A 22,815-nucleotide genomic window follows, 5' to 3' on the forward strand; every position below is an offset into this window, starting at 1 on the left:
ACTCCGAACTTAACATCCGCAAATCTTTGATCTCACAAAAATTAACTCAGCTCAAAGTAAAAAACTTTCATTCATAGACTCATACTCTATAAATTATGGGAACCTGTTCTCATTGTTTTGTAACTTACTTCACCGCATATTCTATTAAATCTATGATGAAAAGTATAATTCCTAAGAATAGAACCAGCTTGAGTTATTCCTTAAGTATCTTGAGAAACTAAATTATTTATTGCAATCAACCTAAATGTTTTTTTTCAACTATATATAATTAATTAATTAAAATGATTAATTATAAATAAATAAAAACAAATATTTATTGATTTAGATTCAGTTTATTTCATTGAATAAAAACATTATTTAATAGTATATATATTTATATAATCCTTAAAAACTAATTAATTTCTTAATAAAATAAAATAATATTTATACGTCGTATATAAAATAAATCAGCACTCTTACAATAGTTAAATGCGCGGTATTAAAAGAAATTATTAATGACACTCTAAAAAACTATAAACATATGCAATTACAATGTACAAACTATTTAATTTGTTTCAAATTTAAAATCGCACCTTTAACGAGTATCATTTTTATTTCTCATCAATACGACATTCAAAATTAGCACAATACATTAATTAATAATATTAATATTAATTAATTAATTAATTACGTTATTAAAAAATTTGTTATTTAAAGTATATGTATATATAATATGTCGCCCGAAGTAGCGATATGAAGAACTGATTGTGAGCAAGATCAGCCTTTCAAATTAATTAAAAAAAAATTTTTTTTTTTTTCAAATATTTAAAAATATTTCATTTCTTGAAACTTTAAACTAATCCGTTAAATACACGTTATTTTCATTCATACTTATCATATATGTTAACATTATTTATATATATATTTATATAAAAAAAAAAATCTATATAATTACTAAGGACAATATTTTAATTTTCAATAAAAAATTTTAAGTTATAGACCCGAGTAAAAATTTATATTTTTAAATAAAAAAACAAATTTTTATTCACACCGCACCATAACTGCACGGCATTCGCACCATGTAGCCGCGGTTATGGTTTTTTTATATTTCTTCAAGTATTTCAAGGATTCATTTTTTTTAAATGTCACGGCGATGATGCAGCGATCGCTAAATTTTTTTTTCTCATGGTCATGGTGCCGAATATTAAAAAAAAATTCAAATTGTCAATCGCAGTAAGGAGCGGCTTTTAAAAAACCATACAGCGGGGATGCGACAATATTCTGTTTTTACTCGGTAAATTTATAAAATTTTATTTTGAATTTATTATATTTAATTAACTAGTTTCATGAGATTTCTTATTTTTTTTTTTTTTTTTTTTTTTTTTGTGTGTCGATTTATAAATTCCCAGCTTATCATACAGTCTTTTTTTTAATAATTATAAGGTCCATATTGAGAGCCATGGTAGTAAGGACCTGGATAAGCTGCTGGTGCAGGATATCCGGCATAAGCGTATTGCTGCTTCTGTGGATACACTGTAATCATAATATATTTTTTTATATATTAATTATGTATCATTAAAACTTATAGTATAAATAATAATAAAAATATATAATATGTTTGTAATAAAATCGCGATGGGCAATATTTTAATAATTAGATTAAATCTAATAATAATAATAATAATAATAATAATAATAATAATAATAATAATAATAATAATAATAATAATAATAATAATAATAATAATAATAATAACAAGTAACCTAGAGTCACTTCGTGATTGTCTGAGTATTACTACCAAATTTATAAAATATTTGAATTTCACTATTTATTAAAACCTCTACTGAAAATTCAACTCTAGAATCTTTTATTAATTTCTATTATTATTGAAATTTAATAAGACAAATCTTATCATCAACTCGGAAACTTATCAATTTCGAAGATTGTATAATCATGAAATTCTTGAAAAAAAATCTACACAGTCAAATTTTGTTCTATTAGTCTTCTAATATATATTTTTTCATTGATACCAAATGAAATTTTTTAAATTTTTATTGTCATAGAAGTCATGGCCTAGACAAAATTTTTTTTTATTTTCTCTTAATCATATATATAACAGTCATATTTATATTCAGTCATATTCAGTGACGGAATAATTAAAATATTAATTTATTTAAAGAAAATAAATACCATCATCTTTCCCGCGTAATTTAAATGCGATTCGAATAATATACACGCAGAGGTTTTTAGTAAAAATTACCTAAAAAGTTTGATACTGTGAAACATGTGGTAAATATTCAAATTTTTCCCTTGCACATTGTAAAATATACTACTCGATAACATGTAAATGAACCCAAATTAAAAAAAAAATTGAAAACGATCTACAATTTTAAAATTCCATAAGAGATGTAACCGAAAATCGAAACATTTTTCGGGAAACGAAAAAAAAAAAAAGCAAAAACTCTACTGATCTAAATTTCTGAAATTTTTCACATATAGATGCTGGTATGTCAGCCAAAAATTGCAGCCACTTTCAATTACCCTTCAAGTCATTTTTAAGCAGTCAAATTACATAAATTTTTTTCATTTTCGTTGCGCAAAAACATTTCGATCTTCAGGTACATCATAAAAGAAAGAATTGAAAGTATTCAAAAGTATTGAGAAGAATTCAAAATTTATCATTTTTAATACTTTTCAATTTTTTTTTTTAACCAGGAAAGTGCAAACTTTATGGGTAATTTTTACTCAAAAATTATCTGCGTGTATATAAATTGACATCTCAATAATTGGCAATAAAAAAAAAATTTTAACCATGAAGAAACACAAATTTAAGTCAAGACCTTTTCAACGATACCAAATTTAATAACATTAATCAATTCTATCATATAGATATGCCGGGAAAAAAATTTTCTTCCGCATTCTCTTAATAATATAGATAATAATAATGACAATAAAAACTAGTATAATTTAATTCTCAGAATAAAAAGTATATCATTAGATCATTACATATACAATTATATCGTATAATTATATATTTATATGTATGCCTGCACACATGCAAAAAAATATATATAAAAAATTTATTTAGGCAAGTATGCCACTTTCCATTTGCCTCGATGACTGTGTGAATGTCTGATAGTATTTTATTTATCGTGAGAATCCTCGTTTGACCACAGCTTATAGGCGTTAAATTGTGCATTTAATAAAATTGAATAGAAAAAAAAAATTAAAATTGATTTGATAAATTTATCGATTGCTGAGGGAAAAAGGCGACATAGAAAGTCTAGTGCCGTCTTAGAGCTAGAGCGTGACAAAATTATACTAATCCACGAGGCAAACAGAGCGTAATACTTTAAAAAAAAGTAAAAGTACCTGAGGAAGAATATTGAGCTCTCATGTCATTTTTTTAACCATTTTATTATACCATTTAATTAATTATTATTATTATTATTATTATTACTATTATAACTATAATTACAATGCCTTATATTTTGCTGCCGATTTATGATTTTGTTAAAAAAAATTATGTTAATTTTATTTTTTTTTACCAATAAATTAATTTAGATTAATTTAAATTATTTATAAATAAAAACGTGCGTGAATTTATATGAATGGGAACGTTAGCTATTATTGTAACTATATTAAGTAAACCTGGCGGAAATGTCGAAAAAATTACCAGTACATATTTAACTAGGAATTATTTTATTATTTGTACTGTACTTTAATTACAGTGATGAGTTTTCTCTACTTGTTCAATGGGTAAACATTAACATAATTACTTAATAACCGATAAAATTAAATAAAAAAAACTTTCAATTGTAATGCAAAAAATTTCTACAAATAAATTGCCCATTAGTTTTGTTTTATACTTAAACTATTTTTTTAAAATATTTATTAGGGTGTTTTTTTTAGATGAAAAATTTTTTTTATTTCACTTATGGTACAAAATTATTTTCTATACTAGAAAAAAAATTATCTGGAAGTTTCAGCTCTTAACTCCAACCCTAATATCGATCTAAAAAATTTTGAAATTTTCCCGCTTAAAAATCATAAAATTTTTTTAATTATCTAAGACTCAGTTGCATTTTATAATATCGTCTTGTAATGGGGACTGACTTTTAGGAAATTGAGTGATCGGTTTTCGAAGATGTCCATTACAACTGAAGTGTAATTTTGTATCATTTTCTGGCTAAAATTGATCTTCTTTCCTTTTTAGGGCGTAAACTACTGAACATACGACAAAAAATTTTAAGAAAATTTTGTTGGAAATTTAATTTTCTTTAAAAAATGTTCTATGACTCAATACGCTACAGTGTATAGTTCACGAGTTACTGAGATTTTAACATAAAAATTAAAATATCGCTAAAAAAACAGAAAGCTGTTTTTTATTTTTAAAATTATTAGAATCTCAGTAACTCGTGAACCATGGACTTGAGCGTCTTGACTGATAGGACTTTTTTTAAAGAAAATTAAATTTCCTACAAAATTTTCTTGAACATTTTTGTTGTACGTTCAGTAGTTTATGCCCTAAAAGGGAAAGAAGATAAATTTTATTCAGAAAATGATGAAAAGTTACACTTCGGTTGCAATGGACATTTTCGAAGGCTAATCAATTTCTTACAGATCAGTCCCCATTAGAAGACGATGTTATAAATAGTATCTAAGTTTTAGATAATTAAAAATCATGATTTTCACGATTTTTAAATGAGAAAATTTCAAAATTCTTTGAAAAAGCTTAAAGATAATTTTTTCACTGATTTGTAGAAAGTCAATTTGTACCGGAAGTGAAAGAAAAAAAATATTCGTCTAAAACGAAACATTGTAATTTGTACCCGGGTCAAAAATAAAACTTGACTCAAGTTTACTTCACCTTATTCTCATTTGAAGTTATCGATTTGCCGATTTTCCGATAACATCTCGACTTTTTCGACTTGAATTAAATTTTTGTCAACTTTTAGAGTTTTTTCTCTCCTACTTTGAACTTATTCCTCTTCACTTTAATATCTCCGTAAAAAAAAGTAAAGTTTGTCTTATGAAAAACGGCTCTAAAGTCTAAATCAAGTTTAATTTTTGACCCGACTATTGTTAAATAATAACATCCATCAACTAAAATATAAGTTAGTAGAAGCAAAAGTGTTACGTATGTACCAGGCATGAGGTACTGCATGTTCATCGCCTCGTCGCGAATTCTCTCGCCCTTCAAGCAAATCGCAGCAGCGCTAAATAATATAGCGCTGATCAGCGACCAACCGACGCCGACCCAAGCCACCACATACGACCAGTCGTACGAGATTAGCGAGCTTTCCTTGAGGATCTACAAGTTCCAGGTGTGCGAGAGGAAGATATCCCAAAAAAAATAAAACAAAAAACGAACATCCATTAGTTTTATTTATAAAATAATATTTCACCTGGCATAATATATTGTATGTTAGCAGCCTGTTCGCGCGCTCGTTCTTTCTTTAAACATGATGCTGCTATCAAGAAAAGAGTCATTGTCGCAAGACATGTTGCGACTCCAAGCCAGGCTAAATAAAATGACCAGTCATACCACTGGGCAACATTATTCTTCAACACCTGTTTCACAAAAAAATTATTTACTTTTAACTCAATATATCTTTTATCTTTTATTCTCGTTTATATATGTCTCTATATATATAAATATATAACAGTGACCAGGACTAAGTTGTTTAGGTGACAAGATTGGTTTACTGGTCTGGAAACCACTTGAATAATGACATCTGAAAGTAGCGCATGAAAAGCGCAATCCGAACAGGAAAGTATATACATTTATATCAAGATGAAATTAGAGAAAATATCCGGGACGTGCAATGACTCGTGAGAAATTTTCGATATTCACATTGTTTACTTTACTATATATACTTATAATATATATAGAATGTTAGGTTATATGTATATGCAGTACTCAAAAGTTTACTCACAATAAGTTTCTTATTTTCACTGATCACTGTCGACTTCCCGTATATAATTTCTCTCTCAACACATATATACCATATTATTTTATTATATATGCAATGTATGTATGTATTATATATTTAAATAAATAATTAGGCTGTGGTAACTCACATTGCTCCATTGTTGGTAGTATTCATCGCCTACGATTTTTTCTTTCTCGTAGTACTCGACACCATGCCAAAGTCCCATTCCACCGGCACTTAGTAGGCCTGTTATTTAAATATTAAATATATATTTTAGGTGTTTTTTATATTATTTTTGGGTGTATTGTTTTTTTTTTAGTAATGAAGTATTTTTTTACAGGCAATGAGCATAAGTATTGCAGTGGCTGTGACGTTTCCGTGTGATCTTCTCCAACATCCGACTACTCCCGTCCAAAATGCTACGAAAATGGCCAAGAATGCGAGAATAAAAAGAGCGATGATTGATCTTCCCATATCTGTAAAGTTATTTTTTTATATTTTAATTATTTATTTTTATTTTTTTGGTTTTGTTTGAAGTAAAGACAGCAATCGTATGATTTTAGAGAGTAAATTTGAAGTCTGTAAATAGAAAATTTCATGGGCTAAAGTAAATATTAAACATATGTATGGAGAAGTGGGGTAAAATGAGATACTGAGAATTTTTTTCTAGTAAATGTTTGTCTACAATCTCTAGAAAAATATCAGAGCTGGGTCATCCCCAATAGTATGAAAATTTCGAAATTTTGACAAAAAAAAAATTTTTCGTGTTTAATGTCGTGTAGCAAAAAAGTAAATTTCAAAACATGACATGATGACAAACTTTTTTCAAACAATTTTGAAACTTCTTAAAATACAAAGATAAAAATGATTTATTTAATACTAAAATTTAAAGTTTTAAGACTTTTGCAAACTTTTTTTTGACTCCATTAAAAGTGATAAAAGTTCATTTTTTTCCAATGCAAAATAAGGTCAGAAAAAACTGAATTTGAACTATTTCTCAACGTTTTTTATGAGCATGTTTTAATAGTATAAAATAAGTGAATCGTTTATTTGAGAAACCCCATAAGTCAAGAAAACAAAATTTTTCAGGAAACACAAAAACCATTTTTTTGGAAAAACTTGCCATTGAAATAATAAATAAATAATTGAAGAGAATAATGTTAGCGTCTCTGAAAAATATTCAAACACGGAAAATTCAATTTTTTAATTGAAACTTCTTAAAAAAATTATTTAAAGTTGATTGACTTATGGGGTTTCTCAACCAAACGGAAGAAAAAGTTATAAAATTATTATTTTTTTAATTTTTTCCACTCAAATAATTTATTGGACTGATAAAATGAAGTATATAATATGTATCTAAACTCTGAAACTCAGAAACTACAAAAAATAATAATTAATTTAAGTGTTTTAATTAGTCATATTATTTTTTTTCCAAAAAAGCGCGAATTTTAAATAAAAAAAAAAAATTATTTCTATAAAACTAAAACTGCATGTTTATTTGAAAAACCCCATAAGTCATTGACTTATGGGGTTTCTCAATAAAATTAAATTTCTGTCACTCCGTAACTTGTTTTTTAAACCCTGATTTCATGGATATTTTTATGAATTTCTATGGGGGGGGGGGACATCCAAAAAACCCAAAAATGCAAAAAACCCAATTTCGAAAAAACATGACTTATGGGTTTTCTCAAATAAACGATTCATATATGAACATTTCTTAAAAATTTTTTTTTGTTAAAAAATGGTGTCTGATTTTGACCTACACACATAAAAAAATTGATGTCTCACTTTGCCCACTCTTCCCTGCATATTTTTAATGTAAGCTTATTATTATTTTCATTTTATATGATCAATTATTGTAATTATTTATGCAAAACTAACATAAATATTTTGTTTTTTGAACCGCCACAGGAGATCAAGATCTCATGATCGAACAAAATATATTATCTATCTATCTATCTATACATATAATTTAAAAAAAAAATTGAAACATACGAAGTCGTGTCATGGCATCTTCTGAAAATCCTCTTGTTTCATTTTCTCCATCTGGGATGAAATAGTCAACATTCATACAATAAGTTTCCACTGGACTGAGATAAGTTTCCACTGAAAGCAAATAATGTTACTTTATATATATATATGTATATATTTATTAAACATTGTTTAGTATATAAATAAGTGTTTAAAAGTCGGCAGAAAAAGGGAGATTAATAAAAGTTGTCTATCGTCATTGCGAGCTAGAGTCTCACACTGATCTTTATATGGCGATGCTGAAAGTCTCTTCTTGTGATTCAATAATATGTAGGCTTACTTATCGAGGGAGTGTATATGTATAAACTGAAGATAATTTAATTATTTAACGAGCACAAGGACGGATTGAAAATTTATTTGAGAAATAATATCGCTATTAACTATAATAAAAATTTTAATAGTATCATGTATGGGCTCATTGTTTTCTTGGATTACATCCTTAACATTAGATAAGCCGGCTAATAATTACGTGATCGAAGATTATGATTCTCACATTCAATATACTATACCTTTACATAACTAGTTAATTATGAAAATTCTATTCAATATTCATCTATGATCTTTTATATACTTTGAAAATTATTTTACTTTTTAATGTTCTAAAGTACTCATAAATTGATAATTCTCTTTGTAATTATGCATAGTTTCTTGTCGGCATTAATAAAACTACCGTTGTAAATGTTGAAATATTTTTATGGTTGTTTAATTTTGTATAGTAAGTTAGTAAATTTAAAAAATTTATACACTATTACCTAATCAGATGAATAATTTATCAGAAAAGAGATTTTATCAGTAAAAAAAAAGTGTCAGTTATAAGTTTTTCCGACTGATTAAATTTTATTTTATTTTTTTCTTTAAAAAAATTATAGAAATTGTAATTAAATTTATTAAGTATTTAAAAATAATGATATACGGAAAAAAATGGTGCTCAAAATTTTAATAGTTTGTAGTTTATTTTCGACTTAAAATTAGTATATTCGATACTAATATCAAACCAGGATCATTATATATACTACAAAATGGCTATTATTTATATTTAAATTTGATACACAGAAGAGCAAAATTTGTAATTTCGTATATTAAAATTAATATGAAAAAGAATCGATAAATTGCTATCTACAGTTATTAACTTCAAATAAACATAGAAAAATTTAAAAAATGAGGAACCGAAAAATTAATAAACGTACATATTAATATATAAAGATCTAGTATACGAATTTTTCATTTCATTATTTACCACTTATTCGATATATATATATAATAAATTAATTTATAATAACGAATAAATAACATTTTATATTAATTATTAGTCAATGGGATAGAATTTATAAAATAAGAGTTTAAAATTTTCGGTATTTTTATGAGCGAAAAATCAGTACCTAGTATACTAATTTTTCATTTTATTATTTACCACTTATTCGATTTATGTATATTGTAAATTAATTTATAATGATGAATAAATGATATTTTGAGCTAATAATTGATCAGTGACATCGAATCCATAAAATAAAAGTCAGTAACTTTTTCAATTTTCGGCGGGAAAAATCAGTATCTAAGATAGCAATTCTTGATTTGACCAATCATTACTTCTTAATAGATTATGCCATAAATTAATTAACTTTTACTAATAAGTCACGTATTATACCTAAAAGAATTAATATTTAGGTACTTTTTGAAATAATTGATAGTAGTTTTTAGGAATCTACAAAAATTAGTAAACTACTTTGCATTAGGTACATAATAGTACTAATTACTGATAACAGATTCCACTTTTTACTATTATTTATTAATTTTTAATATTCTCTTTTTTCTGAGTGATAATAAAATTGTCGCGATTGCATTCAAGGTATTGGTTTGTTACAATTTTTTTTTACAATTTCAAATACTCAGAAATTTTTATTATGATTTTAAATATTTTCTGGAGTTTAAAATGATTTTTAAAAAATTAAAAAAAATGTATACAAGATGTAACATTTTACAGATAAAATTTTTTTTTGGAATTAATTTTTTTTTTGTGATATGATTGAATAAAAATGAATAATTATTTATTCTTAATAGCAATAGAAGATAGCAATTAAATAAAATGCCTGCATAAATTATTATATTAATATAAAAATAAATAATTTAGGATGATTTGAAATCCGTAAACAAAATAATAAATAAAACGAAAAAGTCACGGGTATTCAATATTGAATTTATATTCATATATTTAACTAATTTTTTAAAAATGGAATCTTTTTCCCTGCTTTCGGAGACTTGTTATTTCAAAATTATTTAATTATGATGGTCAATAATTTAAAATATGGAAATTTAATTAATTAAATCGGTTGAAAAAAAAATCATTGATCATAAAATTTGAATTTTTCAAATTTTTATGAATTAAAAATAATAAACAGATGTTCTGCTAATGAAGTATTTTTTTTTTTATAAGAAAACTGAGTGCAAAAAAAAAGACAATATATTAGGGAACATTTTTTTTTTATTCAAAATATTTTATTGAAGAAATGTAGAGGCTAATGAGCCATTGATTGACCTTAGTCAATAATCACTCGAAAATTTTAGCAAAAAAAAATTTTCTTTTTTTTTACAACAGACTTTATGCTGCCTTATCTCATTTATTCCCGGGTTCTTCTAAATATTATTCATAAAATTTTATTTTTATTTTGAATGAAAAATAATTATATTGTGTATCGAAACCTTATTTTATCAAAACCGCTATCTTTTTGTTTTCTTTCTATTAAATATTAAAAATTTTAAATGTAATCTGTATCCTATAAACCGACACAATAGTCTTGTTTAATTTCACAAATATTTAGATTTAAAAATATTTAATTTATTAAAATGAATATCACGTATGCAATAAAAAATAGACGCATTTCCTAAAATCGAAATTTAATATTTAAAAAATTTCTTTTTTAAAATATAATATATAAATGAGGTTTTTATTATAGACGTTAATATAAATGAATACTTAAGCCATGACAATAAAAACATTTAAAAAAATTCTTTCAAGTACTTTATGGAATTTTCAACCATACAAGTATGTGATAGATTTATCAAAATATGAATAACAATTTAATGGAATATTTTAGTATTCAGTATCTAGGACAAATAAACGGCTTTTAAATTCTACATAACTATTCCGACGAGTACCTTAACGTAAAAGCTGAACAAGTAAGCTTGTATACAGTTAGTTGAGACAAAACTGGATTCAAAGTAAGGTCAAATCATCATCAATTCTTAATTTCTTCTTCATTATTGCTTCTCAGAATTATTACTTTTTTTCTTTATAAATATATATATATATATATATATATATATATATATATATATATATATATATATATATTAGACTGATTAAAAAAAACGACTATTTCTTTTTTTGAAACCCTCTATTAAATAGTTACAGTGAGGAGAAATACCTGTTGAAATATCAGCTCTTAATATTCAGAGGTCGCTCATCGCAATTTTCTATTTCCCATTTAAATAACATGGAAAAAAAATTTTAAGTTAGGAATTTTATTCCTCGGCGATGGCTCATTGTACAGAGAAGCTCAGGGTATAATTTCGTTGAGAATTGAACGCTTTATAAAAAAAGTCTCTTATCATTTTTTGATAAATTCATCTGTTCAAAAGTAATTGGAGCTTGAAGTCAAATTTATAGTAAATTTTGAGATCTTTCTACTTTTCTGGCGAAACTATCAGGCTTATCACTAAATGTTATAGAATACTTTTTGTAGAGAATTTTATTTCTGACAAATTATCTCTGATAAAATTTTTCAAAATTTCGCACTGTTTTCTAGTTATTTCCATTTTAATGCCAAGGTCTTGAAATCAATCAAAACACAATTTTTTTTGAATATATATATTGCGTTACTAATTCCAAAAGGACATAATATCATACACCCGTATATGTAGCTTTAACAAAATCTTTAAAATTAGAAGCGCGTATATTTTTTTCAATGCCAATCGTTTTGTAGCCTTATTTTGAAGCTACAAGTTGAAAAAAAAAATTTAAATCAAAAAGGCGGTTAATTTAAATCAAACACACTTTTACTTTCAAAATTATTTTTTTTATTTTGAACTTTAAAATAAGTTGTCAAAACGATCGATAAAAAAAAACTATAAGCTCTTTTTTAGTAGAAAGCTCCAAAGTCAAAACGGCGTAAAAAAGTATATCCTTTTTGAATTAACGTGATATATGTATATACAGAAAAAAATGATTTTTTGGCCCGAAAATTTTTAATCGTCCAAAGTATTTATTTGAATTATGAATTGAAAAAAAAAAATAAATTGATAAAAGCTTTCTAGTCATAAGAAAATTTTTGTTTTCCATTCATTAAGTAAAATTTTTCTTATATATATATATAAATATATGTAATGGGACAGTTGAAAAATATAAATAAGATAGATAATTATTATAAAATAATTCAAGTGTTGACGTATGATGACGTTTTATAAATAAATAATAAGTTCCATATAAGAACCGGAAACATAGCTCCGGATGTGTGACATGCGAATGCCGAAACCCGATAAGGTACTCTCGGTCAAAGTAAACGGTACATTGAAGACGATTGAGTCAAGTACAGACGCTATCATCAGTTATTTCCGTCCTCCAGTTATGTGTCATGAGAATCTCATTTGTCAATGTTGTTTTATTTTCTTACCTACCAGCTACAAAGACAATTAACTAATAATATTAATTTGTTATCATTATTGTAACTGAACTTTGTAGTAAATTGTATAAAAGTCTTAATTTCCTAAGCTCTTGCTATTTATCGCGTGATGCTGTTGTTTACTTTTATATAAAATTTAGATGATTGTTGGTAAATAATGATAAAAAAAAGAGTGGTATTAAAGCACGAGCCACGTCCGTTGATGTATCAATTAAATAATTAACATTTGCGCTAACGGTTGTGATCCGGCTACTGCACATTTCGAGCGAAAAAAATTAACGGAATCTTTTATTATTTTTTAGCGTTAAGAACAAATCCTCTACCGGAAATTATAAAACATATAAATATATATATTTTCTCTTTTTTAATTCATACCTCTCTTGTTATCACTGTATATTTTTATTACATATATATATATATATATATATATAGAATATTTAAAATTGTTGTGTAATTTTTTTTTATATTATCAGTATGAAAAATGTGATATATATATTTATATATTTATATAAGAAAAATTCGAACAATTTAATGTGTTAACGCATTCATATTTTAACACAGAAAAAATTTATGAAGATTCATATTTTTATTTATATAAAAGTTTGGTTTGAATTGTTTTTGATAATTAAATTTAATTATGGAAAAGAATTTGAAATATCGATTTAAGTGAGATTTCAAGTCGTGGAATTAATATTAAATATATTTATTTTTGAATAAAAAATTACTGATTCAGAATAATAAGAATGCAATTTTGCAGAACTACGGATGTACCGAAAAAAAAATGAATAAACTCTAATGATGACTACAGCATAAAATTTTCAACTAATCAGTAATCAAAATTATTTTTTTTAACAGTAATTGTGTGTGGAAAAAAAAATTTCAAAAAAAGTTCCGCATGTGGAACTTTTACACATGAGACAAATTAGAACTACGAATGAAACTTTTTGGGAATGTAATTTTGATGGTGAAAAAAAGTTTCTATGCGCAGATTGAGAGTCAAAAAAGAAGTTCTTGGAATTTTTTGAAATTTTTTATGGACATTCCAAAAAAGTTCTAGAATCACAACTTTTGACTTTTTTATGGACTAAAAAATACGTTCCAAAAATATTCCAAAATTTTTTCTTCATATGTTTTGAGCGAAAATAATTTAATTTGACAACTTTTAGGGTTCGAAGAACATTCAAGAACATTGTTGGAATGAAGTTTTTTGACACCGGTAAAAATATTGAACAGTACCTAAATTTTTAAATTTATGTTCCGTCAGAAAAGAGCGCAACTCTTATAAGTAATCATCAGTAAAAATTATTTCTAAGAAATTTTTAAAATTGAAAACACAATATAGTTTATAAACTTTTTTATATTAATGATTTGTATCACATATTAATATATATATATATTAACGTAATAAAAAATTTTAACTGTTATTTAATATACTGTTACAATTTTTTCAATTAATTTCAATACTTATATTGATGAATTAATTATGTAAATAACTTTTAAAGATTAAACAAAAAAAAAATATTTTCAATGCTAGCATTTTCTAAAAGTGAATGTGAGTAAATAAAATATGTTTTTATTAACTTTCTATTATATAGAAAATTGTTATACAATAATTATATTTAAATATATTCAATTATATTAAGAAGACTATATCTTTTTTAAAGATCACCTTATCACTATATATATATATATATATATATATATATATATATATATATATATATATATATATATATATATATATATATATATATATATATATATATATATATATATATATATATTCATATACATTAATTTAAAATTAATAGTAAAAGTTGTATAGAAAATCGTGGATTAATATAATTTCAAAATTCACTTAGAAAAATAAATCAGACTTCAAGATTATGATTATGACTATAATTTATAATAAAGTCTCTAAAAGTAACTTTCTTAGCAATTTAATATTATCATTTTTAATTGAAGAGATCTAAGTATAATTTTGAAAAAATTTCGGTAACAGTAAAAAAATTAAACTCTTCCGGTCTCAACAATAACGTTACGAATTGTTGTAACATTAATAAGCCTACTCTTGGACGTCACAGACTTTCATCGCAGGAAGACTTAAATACATATTCCTCTCAAGATTTCACCCGATACTTGAGCGAACAACACTCGTTTTATTTAACTTTTAACCTATTACGTGGGCCCAAAGCCAAAGAGATGATTTAAAACTGCGTTTTATTGTGAGCATACAATTAGAAAGTAATGATGATTTTTTATTTTTAATCATTAATTATAATGTCTACTGTTAAAAATTTTTCTCGAAATTAGAATAAAATTTGTTGAAGTTATCAACAAGTTCAAATCAGTCAGAAATATATTATATAAATTAACATATTCATATTCTTTATTTTTACGCAACTCAAAATTTTGGGGTCATAAATGTCATAAAAATTAAAATCACAATGTATTTTATTTTATTTTTTTTCAGTAATTTTTTTTATTGTCCATAAGTCAATTAATTTTCAAGCTGACAGTTATTTGAAAATCATCATTGTAATTGAAGAAATTTCTTTTTTCAGTATAATTAGTTTTTAAATATGAGAAATTATATAGCAAAACTTTGATAAACTCACGATTATCAAAAGTTAATCAAATTTAAAAAATAAAAAGTTAGTAGTGTATTTCAAAAATTTTTGAATTTAAATCCCACTGAATATTTTGAGTAATCATATAAAACATATATTTTTGAATAGTTATATTGCATTTTTTTGTAAGATTACACTAAATTATTTTCAGACTGACCGCAGATTACATCCGGTGTGAATTCTGCGCAAACTCAAAGGATTTTTTATTTTTTCTTTTCTCACGGAGTGAAATTAACTTCGAATGGGAGTTTATTTTATTCCATACGAAAAAATATATATCCGGGAAAATTTGTTACCAATTATCTAAATATATAATCTGCATATAAGGGAAGGAGGGGGACTCTTTGGGGCAAAATGGGCTGACACTTATATTACACATAAGCCCTCATTTCTTAAGGGGCCCATTTTTCCCCATCTTCCCCTGTACCATCATTTTGGGATATATATTTTTTCGTAGAATTAAAATTTGAATCAAAGTGGATGCGAATTCAAATAAAATCAAGTCTCCGAAATTACTTGGCTCGAAAAAAATTCCCTATTTAGTCTGTACAGGAAGAAATTATTCCTGTTTGAAATACTATGGTGTCACAGTAGCTGGACCAGGTTTGACCTTACGGGACTTGAAATAAATCCATGAAGAAATTACTGTCACCATAGTAAAATTAAAAATGGTTACAGTAATTTGTGATATAGTCGTAAATTTTACCATGGCCATAGTAATTTTTCCATGTGTTTATTTAAATTTCAGTAGGTGGCCAAAATGGTCTAGTTACTTTGACACCATACCATTTAAAACAATAAATTTTCCGTATGGAAAGTGATTTTTTTTTTAAATCCGAAGCTCTAAATGGCGTGATCTCAGATTGAAATAAAATTCGTATTCACTTCCGATTTTTTACAGTCGGTTTACGTTTTGTTACAGTAAATAAATTTGATTAAATTTCCAAGAAAATTATCCTTGAAAATGAAAAAAAATTCGAACGGTTTTGATTTATATGATTTATTGAAGGATATATTTTTTGTCTTACCAGTTGGTGGACGTTCTTTTGGATAACATATCCTAAAAAGTCCCTGGGTCCTTGTGTAATAATAATACTTTGAATTCATCTGTTCTATTACGTGACTTTGTTCAGCGTTTTTTGATGCATATTGCTGAAATTAAATAATGAATACATTTAACTTTTTCTGTTAAATTTATGTAAATAAAAAATTAAAGATTATGCTAGAGAGTAAATTTAGAATAGAATATAATAGAATTTAAATACTAGTATAAAAAGCTAGAGGTTTGAATGTCTTTCATTCAAGGCTACAGCGAATTAAATCTTGCATCATAGCTTTTATTTACAAATACTTAACGGCTGCTGTCATTCTGTATTCTACTGAATCAATCGATTGAAATCCTATAGCCAGGTATTTGTATGACAAAAGATTTCATTTCATACTCATGAAAAATACTAAAGCGTGTATTGTTTGTCGTATTATATATTACAAATATTTATCTATTAATAAATTACATTTTTTTTATTTATTTTTGGTAAATATAAACAAATACAATCCCACTAATTTTTGGCTGTGATCACATTAAAAAATTTTCGACTAAAAGTAAATATTCTTTATTCAAGAAAATTTTTTTGAAGATCTCAATTTTCTCGGATAAAGTAGAAATTTCCTGACAAAAACGAATTTTCTTTAACCGAGAAAAATTCTCTTGGCTCAAAAAAATCTTGACTTGGTTCCCAAAAATGTTTGTCTTCCAAAATTTAAATTAGAGACAATTTTGAACTTTTGGTTGATTATTTTTGTCATTTTGAAAATATTCAAAAGTGAAAAATAATTTGCAACTGAGAAATTTTCAGGAAAATTTTTTTAAATTATTTGAGCAAAAATAATTCAACTTCAAAAATTTTGGTTGTTTACAAAACAAAAAAAAACTTTAAAATCAACTTGGTTCAAAAAAATAACAAATTTGACTTTTTTGACTTAAATCTGAGCCTACTTAGCCAAAACAACGTCAAAGTTGACTTTTTTTACTTAAATGGGTGCTGAGTGGATTAAGTTCATCAGAAAATCAAAAATGGTTGATCCTGAAGTTGGCAGACACTTGATAATTTTTGAATTTTTTTTTATCTATTTAATTACAAAAAAAAAAAAAAAACTAAAAAAATGCACATGTAGAAAATTAAAAATTCTATAAGTGCATTATTTGTTATATTTTTTTTTTTTTTTTTTATAATTTATCGTTTTTTAATAATTCAAAAGTGATTAGACGCCGGCCAAATTCAGTATCATAAAAATGGATTAAAAATACATTTGGTTTTGGCTAACTTGACCTACTTAGTATGCATTTGAGTTAAAAAAGTCAAATTAAAATTTTTTTGACCCGGGAATTATGAAAACTTCTTGAATTTTCCTAAAAACTTTTCCCAAACGAGGGCGGGAGATTTCAAATTTCTGCTACTCCTGAATCTTTTTGAATTTCCAAGAATAATCGACTCAAAGTTCAAAATTTTCTCAAATTTCAAATTTCACTATCATGAAATTTTCTACATTATATATATTTTAAAAAAATCTTATATTATTTCTCATAAATTTGCCATGAAATAGAAAATTTTCAAAAAATCTAGTATTTCAAATATTCAAATAAATTTAAAAAATTTATATTGAAGTGTCATAACGGCTGGTAAATTTTTTTTCTTATACATATATTATATAAATTTTTTCACCTATAAAAACAATTGTAAAAAATTTTTAAGACGTTTTTATAGACTCGATATTATTTTAAATGATAAAACACGTTTTTATAATTATAATAATTATTATTTAGTTACCGCTAACTCGTTAAAGAAGTGATACCGTCCACATTATATGAATTTTTTTTTTTTTTTTTTTTTCCAGTAATTACAAATACATTGATAACGAAGTGAATAATTATTTTTTACAAACTAAAAATTTATGTATTAAATTCTTTCCTTTATTTATTTCGATTTAAAGTTGATCTTGATAATTAAAAATTAAGAAACAATATAAAATTGCAACAAAATAATTATACATTGTTTGCAATAATTAACTCAATAATGTAAATTAAATCTTATCTAAACAAAGCATATATTTTGCAAGAATAAATTTTTCCTCAAGTTCTATTTTCTTAAAAACAATAAACACATACTAAAGTAACAGTAAAATTAGTATGCATTTACCTTTTTAGATATTGCTGAAAAAATTTTCGAATATTATAATAGCATATATTGAGCAACACAAAGCCCGTGTTTAAACTTAAATGTTATCTACACAGCCTGAGTAATCAACGCGTGTTAACAAGCGTCCTGTAGTTAAAAAAATAAAATAAAATAGAAATATAAAAAAAAAAAAAAAAAAAAAAAAAAAGAATTTTATCGGGTTAAAACCGTTTCAACTGCTTTCACATCGCCGTTCCGCCGATGCAACGACGACGATTTCTTTAGCATGGAAAGGAAAATGCCAACTATATATTTTATTTACCACGCCTGATATTTAGAGTTTCCAGTACAGAATTAAAATCTATCGATCGGTTGTATTCTGAATAATCTTTGAAATTATTCATCCATAACTTTAAATAAATATATAATTTCATACTATGGTCACTATACCAGACATCATATACATATGTATATACATATATACATATTTTTTCTTCCTATTATATTTCTCCCGGAAGTTTAGATAACTCTCTTCATATATATTATATATTAACATAAAAATTATTTACATTCCTAAAATATATTCAAAGTTTTATAAACTAATTATAATTACTCTTGTAATTAATTACAAAAATACGTAATAGACAGTTGCGATACTGAACTACATCAACGCATTCTTTATTAATTAATAATTTCTAAAATTGCCAACCAGTTTACTGTCATCCCAGACTACGTTTTCTCTGTGTCACTTTTTTTTTTTTTTTTTTTTTTTTTTTTTCTATAAATCCTATAAAATAAATACGAATTTAAAAATTTATTGACAAATGGCGATTTATTTTCACGACCAAAACTTTCTTTTAATCTGAAACAAGTTTGTCTACTGAGATTTAAAATAAATAATGCGGGGTAATAATTCACGCAATGATAATTAGTCCGATTGAATGCGTGACCTGAATGCTGTGATTAAATATATTTATATGTGTTACATATGAATGTATATATATTTATATACATTAAGGTTGTATATTACTATAATTTAAAGTCTTATATTTTTATCCAGGTACACCTGTACACATTATTGTGGAACACTGTACCACACAGTATAACAACCAAGACTTTCTCGTGTATACATACAACCTCAGGTAAATCGTGTTAGTAAAATAACTGTACGATCAACGCATGCCACACCATACCGCCACATTAAATACTCGCTCTTCCAGTGTCCGACCAACATTTTTTATCCTTTTTTAACTTGGTATCGTTAATACAATATATACATAACAACTAATGCGAATTATCCTCAAATACCAGATTCAAAATTTATTTTATATATATTTTTTATCATCAATTCCCGTAAAAAAAATAATATATGATTAAAATATATAAAATCATATATTTTGCAATATAAACATATATGATATATTATATTGTATATTGTAAGGTCATATAGAGATTTTTATATGAAATGAAGTATGTGGTAGCATATAATTTATATTATATATGACACCATATATTTTCTTTGTTATATTTAAGCATATATTTTATATGGTGTATGTGTATGTATATGGATATATTATATATTCACTTCAAATTAACTAATTTCGAGAATTTTATCTGCAATTTAAAGAATATATTAAAATTTAGATCTAATTTTATTGGGGTGGGTCATATGAATAAGAAACTTTTTTTTCCATACACAATATAAATATATGTTTTTATATATGGTCAGAATATATTTTTTGTATATGATAGAAATATATATTTTTATATATGATGAATATTATATTTTTTAATATAAAAAAAAATATTACATATATTTTGATCATATATATTATTTTTATACGGAATATTTATATAACTGCACAGTAGAGTCATACTACAGAAAAAAAAGTGAAGAAAATTAATACGATAAATTGACAATTTGAATTTAAATCATCACTAAATTCTGCACAGAAAAAAATTTGTCAAGAAAATATTTTTGAAGACGAAAATTTTCGGGAATAAAGTCAAGATTTTTTTGAGCTGAGAATATAGCGATTAGAGATTTTTACTGATCTGGAAAATTTGAAGTTTTAAAAAAATTTCTGGAATGGAGAAAAGTTATTTTAAGTCAAGAATTTTTTTCTGTGGGTTCTAATTGCATATATTAATTAGTATTAATGAGACGTTTTTATAATTGCATCAGATAAAAGTAAGTATTTCACAGTATAATTAAATCAAAATAGACATACAAATAGTAAACTCAAAAGTTGTTGAGTCAACGCGCTAAAATGGGCGCGGCGAGGAATGCCGATCGCTTGGAAAGGCTCTCGATCGTCAAGTTTCAAATAAAATAAACAATGTGTTGAAACATTTTTATAAAATTATCATAAATATATATACAAAGATGTAACACTGTATATGACAAAAAAAAAACTGTACACAGAAAATAAAATTTTCTTAGGACTGAAAAAAATTTCTTGCTGCAAGAAATTTTTTCTCGCCCCAAGAAATTTTTTTTTTTTTCAATTCGTAATGCAAAAAATTTCTTGGGTCAAGTAAAAATATTTTGTGCCAATAAATCATTTTGTTCTGTGTCAAAAATTCAAAATAAAGAGATGACCATAAATAAAATAAAAATCTTTTAAATTTCTACGGAGGTCAAGTTCATAGAATTTCCGTTAAAATGAAAAACCACGCCAAGAATATATAATTAAAACAAAGAAGTAATTATAAAAGGGTTTACATTGTTTGGTTCACAGGAGGGTTACTACAAAAAGAATAAAAAATAAGCGAGAAGTGAATATAAGGTAAGTGAGGTGTATTGTAATGTGTAAGAACATAAGTGTAGACGGATGAAAGAGCATATAAGAGAAAAAGCTTTTATCGAGGGAAGAGAATCGTGAAGAATCTTGAGCTCGTGAGCCCTGCGACCCAGGACGTTAACCCGGTGCAAGGACGCCAGCGAAATCCCACTACACCTTAATCCAGGAAGCCGGTAATTTTCTTAAGATCCTCTGAGATTCTATTTATTTTTTCCTTCCTTCAAAGTATTACTTTACCCAGGTATTCTCATCGTTTAACAAACATTCTTAGCTTTTAAAAGTATATTCAAACACTTTGAACTTGGATACCATTAACATGCTAGCGCGTACACACAAACTATTTTTACAAACTTGTTTCATCTTCACAACTTTGATACTAAATATATACACTGCGAAAAATCAGGAGTAAATTCAAACTTATTACGGACTTTATTTGCTTGCATTCACTCCAAGGGAATTAAATAAAATATATCCTCATTCACTCCAGATTTAATCCGCACATTTCTTAGTATAGTAATATATTATTAGTAAAACTAAATACATATATATATATAAATGGAATAATACCTGTATTTGGGCGCGTTTGACCTCTGTGTAAAGCCAGTTATCCGTGGAAAAAGCAATTGCAAGAAGTGCCGTGGCGATGATGCCGGTTATGGTCGCCAGAGATAATGTAACCGCAGAGCAAGGCATTTTTTACAAATTCTTGTTTAAATAATTTAAACTATTTTATAATTATTATAATTATTTATACTCCTGGTACCTAGATCTTTAAGACCTGGTGATTTTACAATAAAATAATGATCACCAAATGGTATCTGGAGCATCCGTAAGACACTAAATTATTCCAATAAACGCGACAAACACTTTACTACCACATATATAGATATTTAATAATGTATTTATTAATTTAAAATTAATAAATATTAACACAGTTATTAATAATTACTGTTGGTAATAAGATGGTAGTGCTGATGATTTAATAAGCACGTAGGAGCACATAATACCATTCTCTCGGCAACAACACTAACGGCACGACTAGTGTTGTAGCTTACCTGGAGAAAAGCAGAAACTCGTATCGAGTTAGCTTTGACTTCCATACGGGAGAACTGAAGGAGAACTTAAGAAAGGCGAGGGAACTCATACTTACACAGGTGGGGATGAATAGTCCTCCAGCAGGTATATTGCCAGTGTTTTACCTCCGATGGTTCTCAACTTTTGCTGCTTAACGATATGCAAAATCCTCTTGAAGACTCGAAAACGATTTTTAAAGTTTTTTATATGATTTTATTTATTTCAAGTATTTTTAATTCCTTGGGAAGAATATTTTTAGTTATGATAAAGAAGACGATGATTGGTGACGCTGGATGTTGATACTAAAATTTAAATGGAGCCTGGAAATGAGAACTGACAAGATGAGTCTGAGTTACCTGTTTTGTGAGGCTCCAATCCAATCTCCTGTCCCTCTTCCATTCTGTGACTAACTATACTGAGATAAACTCATATAAACAGTGAAGAAACAGGAGAAAGAAGAAACATCTATACTATATACATTACTGTAGGGATTCCTTGCATTTGGAATG

At 25.6% G+C, this 22,815-nt stretch overlaps 1 protein-coding gene across 2 annotated transcripts; it reads right to left on the reverse strand.

Moving 5' to 3' along the window:
• Positions 1-405: 405 nt before the first annotated feature.
• On the reverse strand, positions 406-22,353 carry LOC103569065 (uncharacterized). Of its 2 annotated transcripts, none has more exons than XM_014441412.2 (7): positions 21,800-22,353; positions 16,281-16,404; positions 7,911-8,021; positions 6,254-6,391; positions 6,064-6,161; positions 5,388-5,553; positions 406-1,512 (listed from the first exon to the last, which is right to left on the reverse strand). In XM_014441412.2, the coding sequence occupies exons 1-7, from the start codon at positions 21,923-21,925 to the stop codon at positions 1,409-1,411; spliced, it is 867 nt and encodes a 288-aa protein (XP_014296898.1). In that variant the 5' UTR covers positions 21,926-22,353; the 3' UTR covers positions 406-1,408. The 2 variants fall into 2 exon arrangements, with proteins under 2 accessions (XP_014296898.1, XP_014296897.1); XM_014441411.2 differs by lacking the exon at positions 5,388-5,553 and adding an exon at positions 5,128-5,293 and having other exon boundaries at positions 21,800-22,352.
• Between the last annotated feature and the right edge of the window lie 462 nt (positions 22,354-22,815).

This window comes from Microplitis demolitor, chromosome 5 (assembly GCF_026212275.2).
Source record: "Microplitis demolitor isolate Queensland-Clemson2020A chromosome 5, iyMicDemo2.1a, whole genome shotgun sequence".
Lineage (NCBI taxonomy): Eukaryota > Metazoa > Arthropoda > Insecta > Hymenoptera > Braconidae > Microplitis > Microplitis demolitor.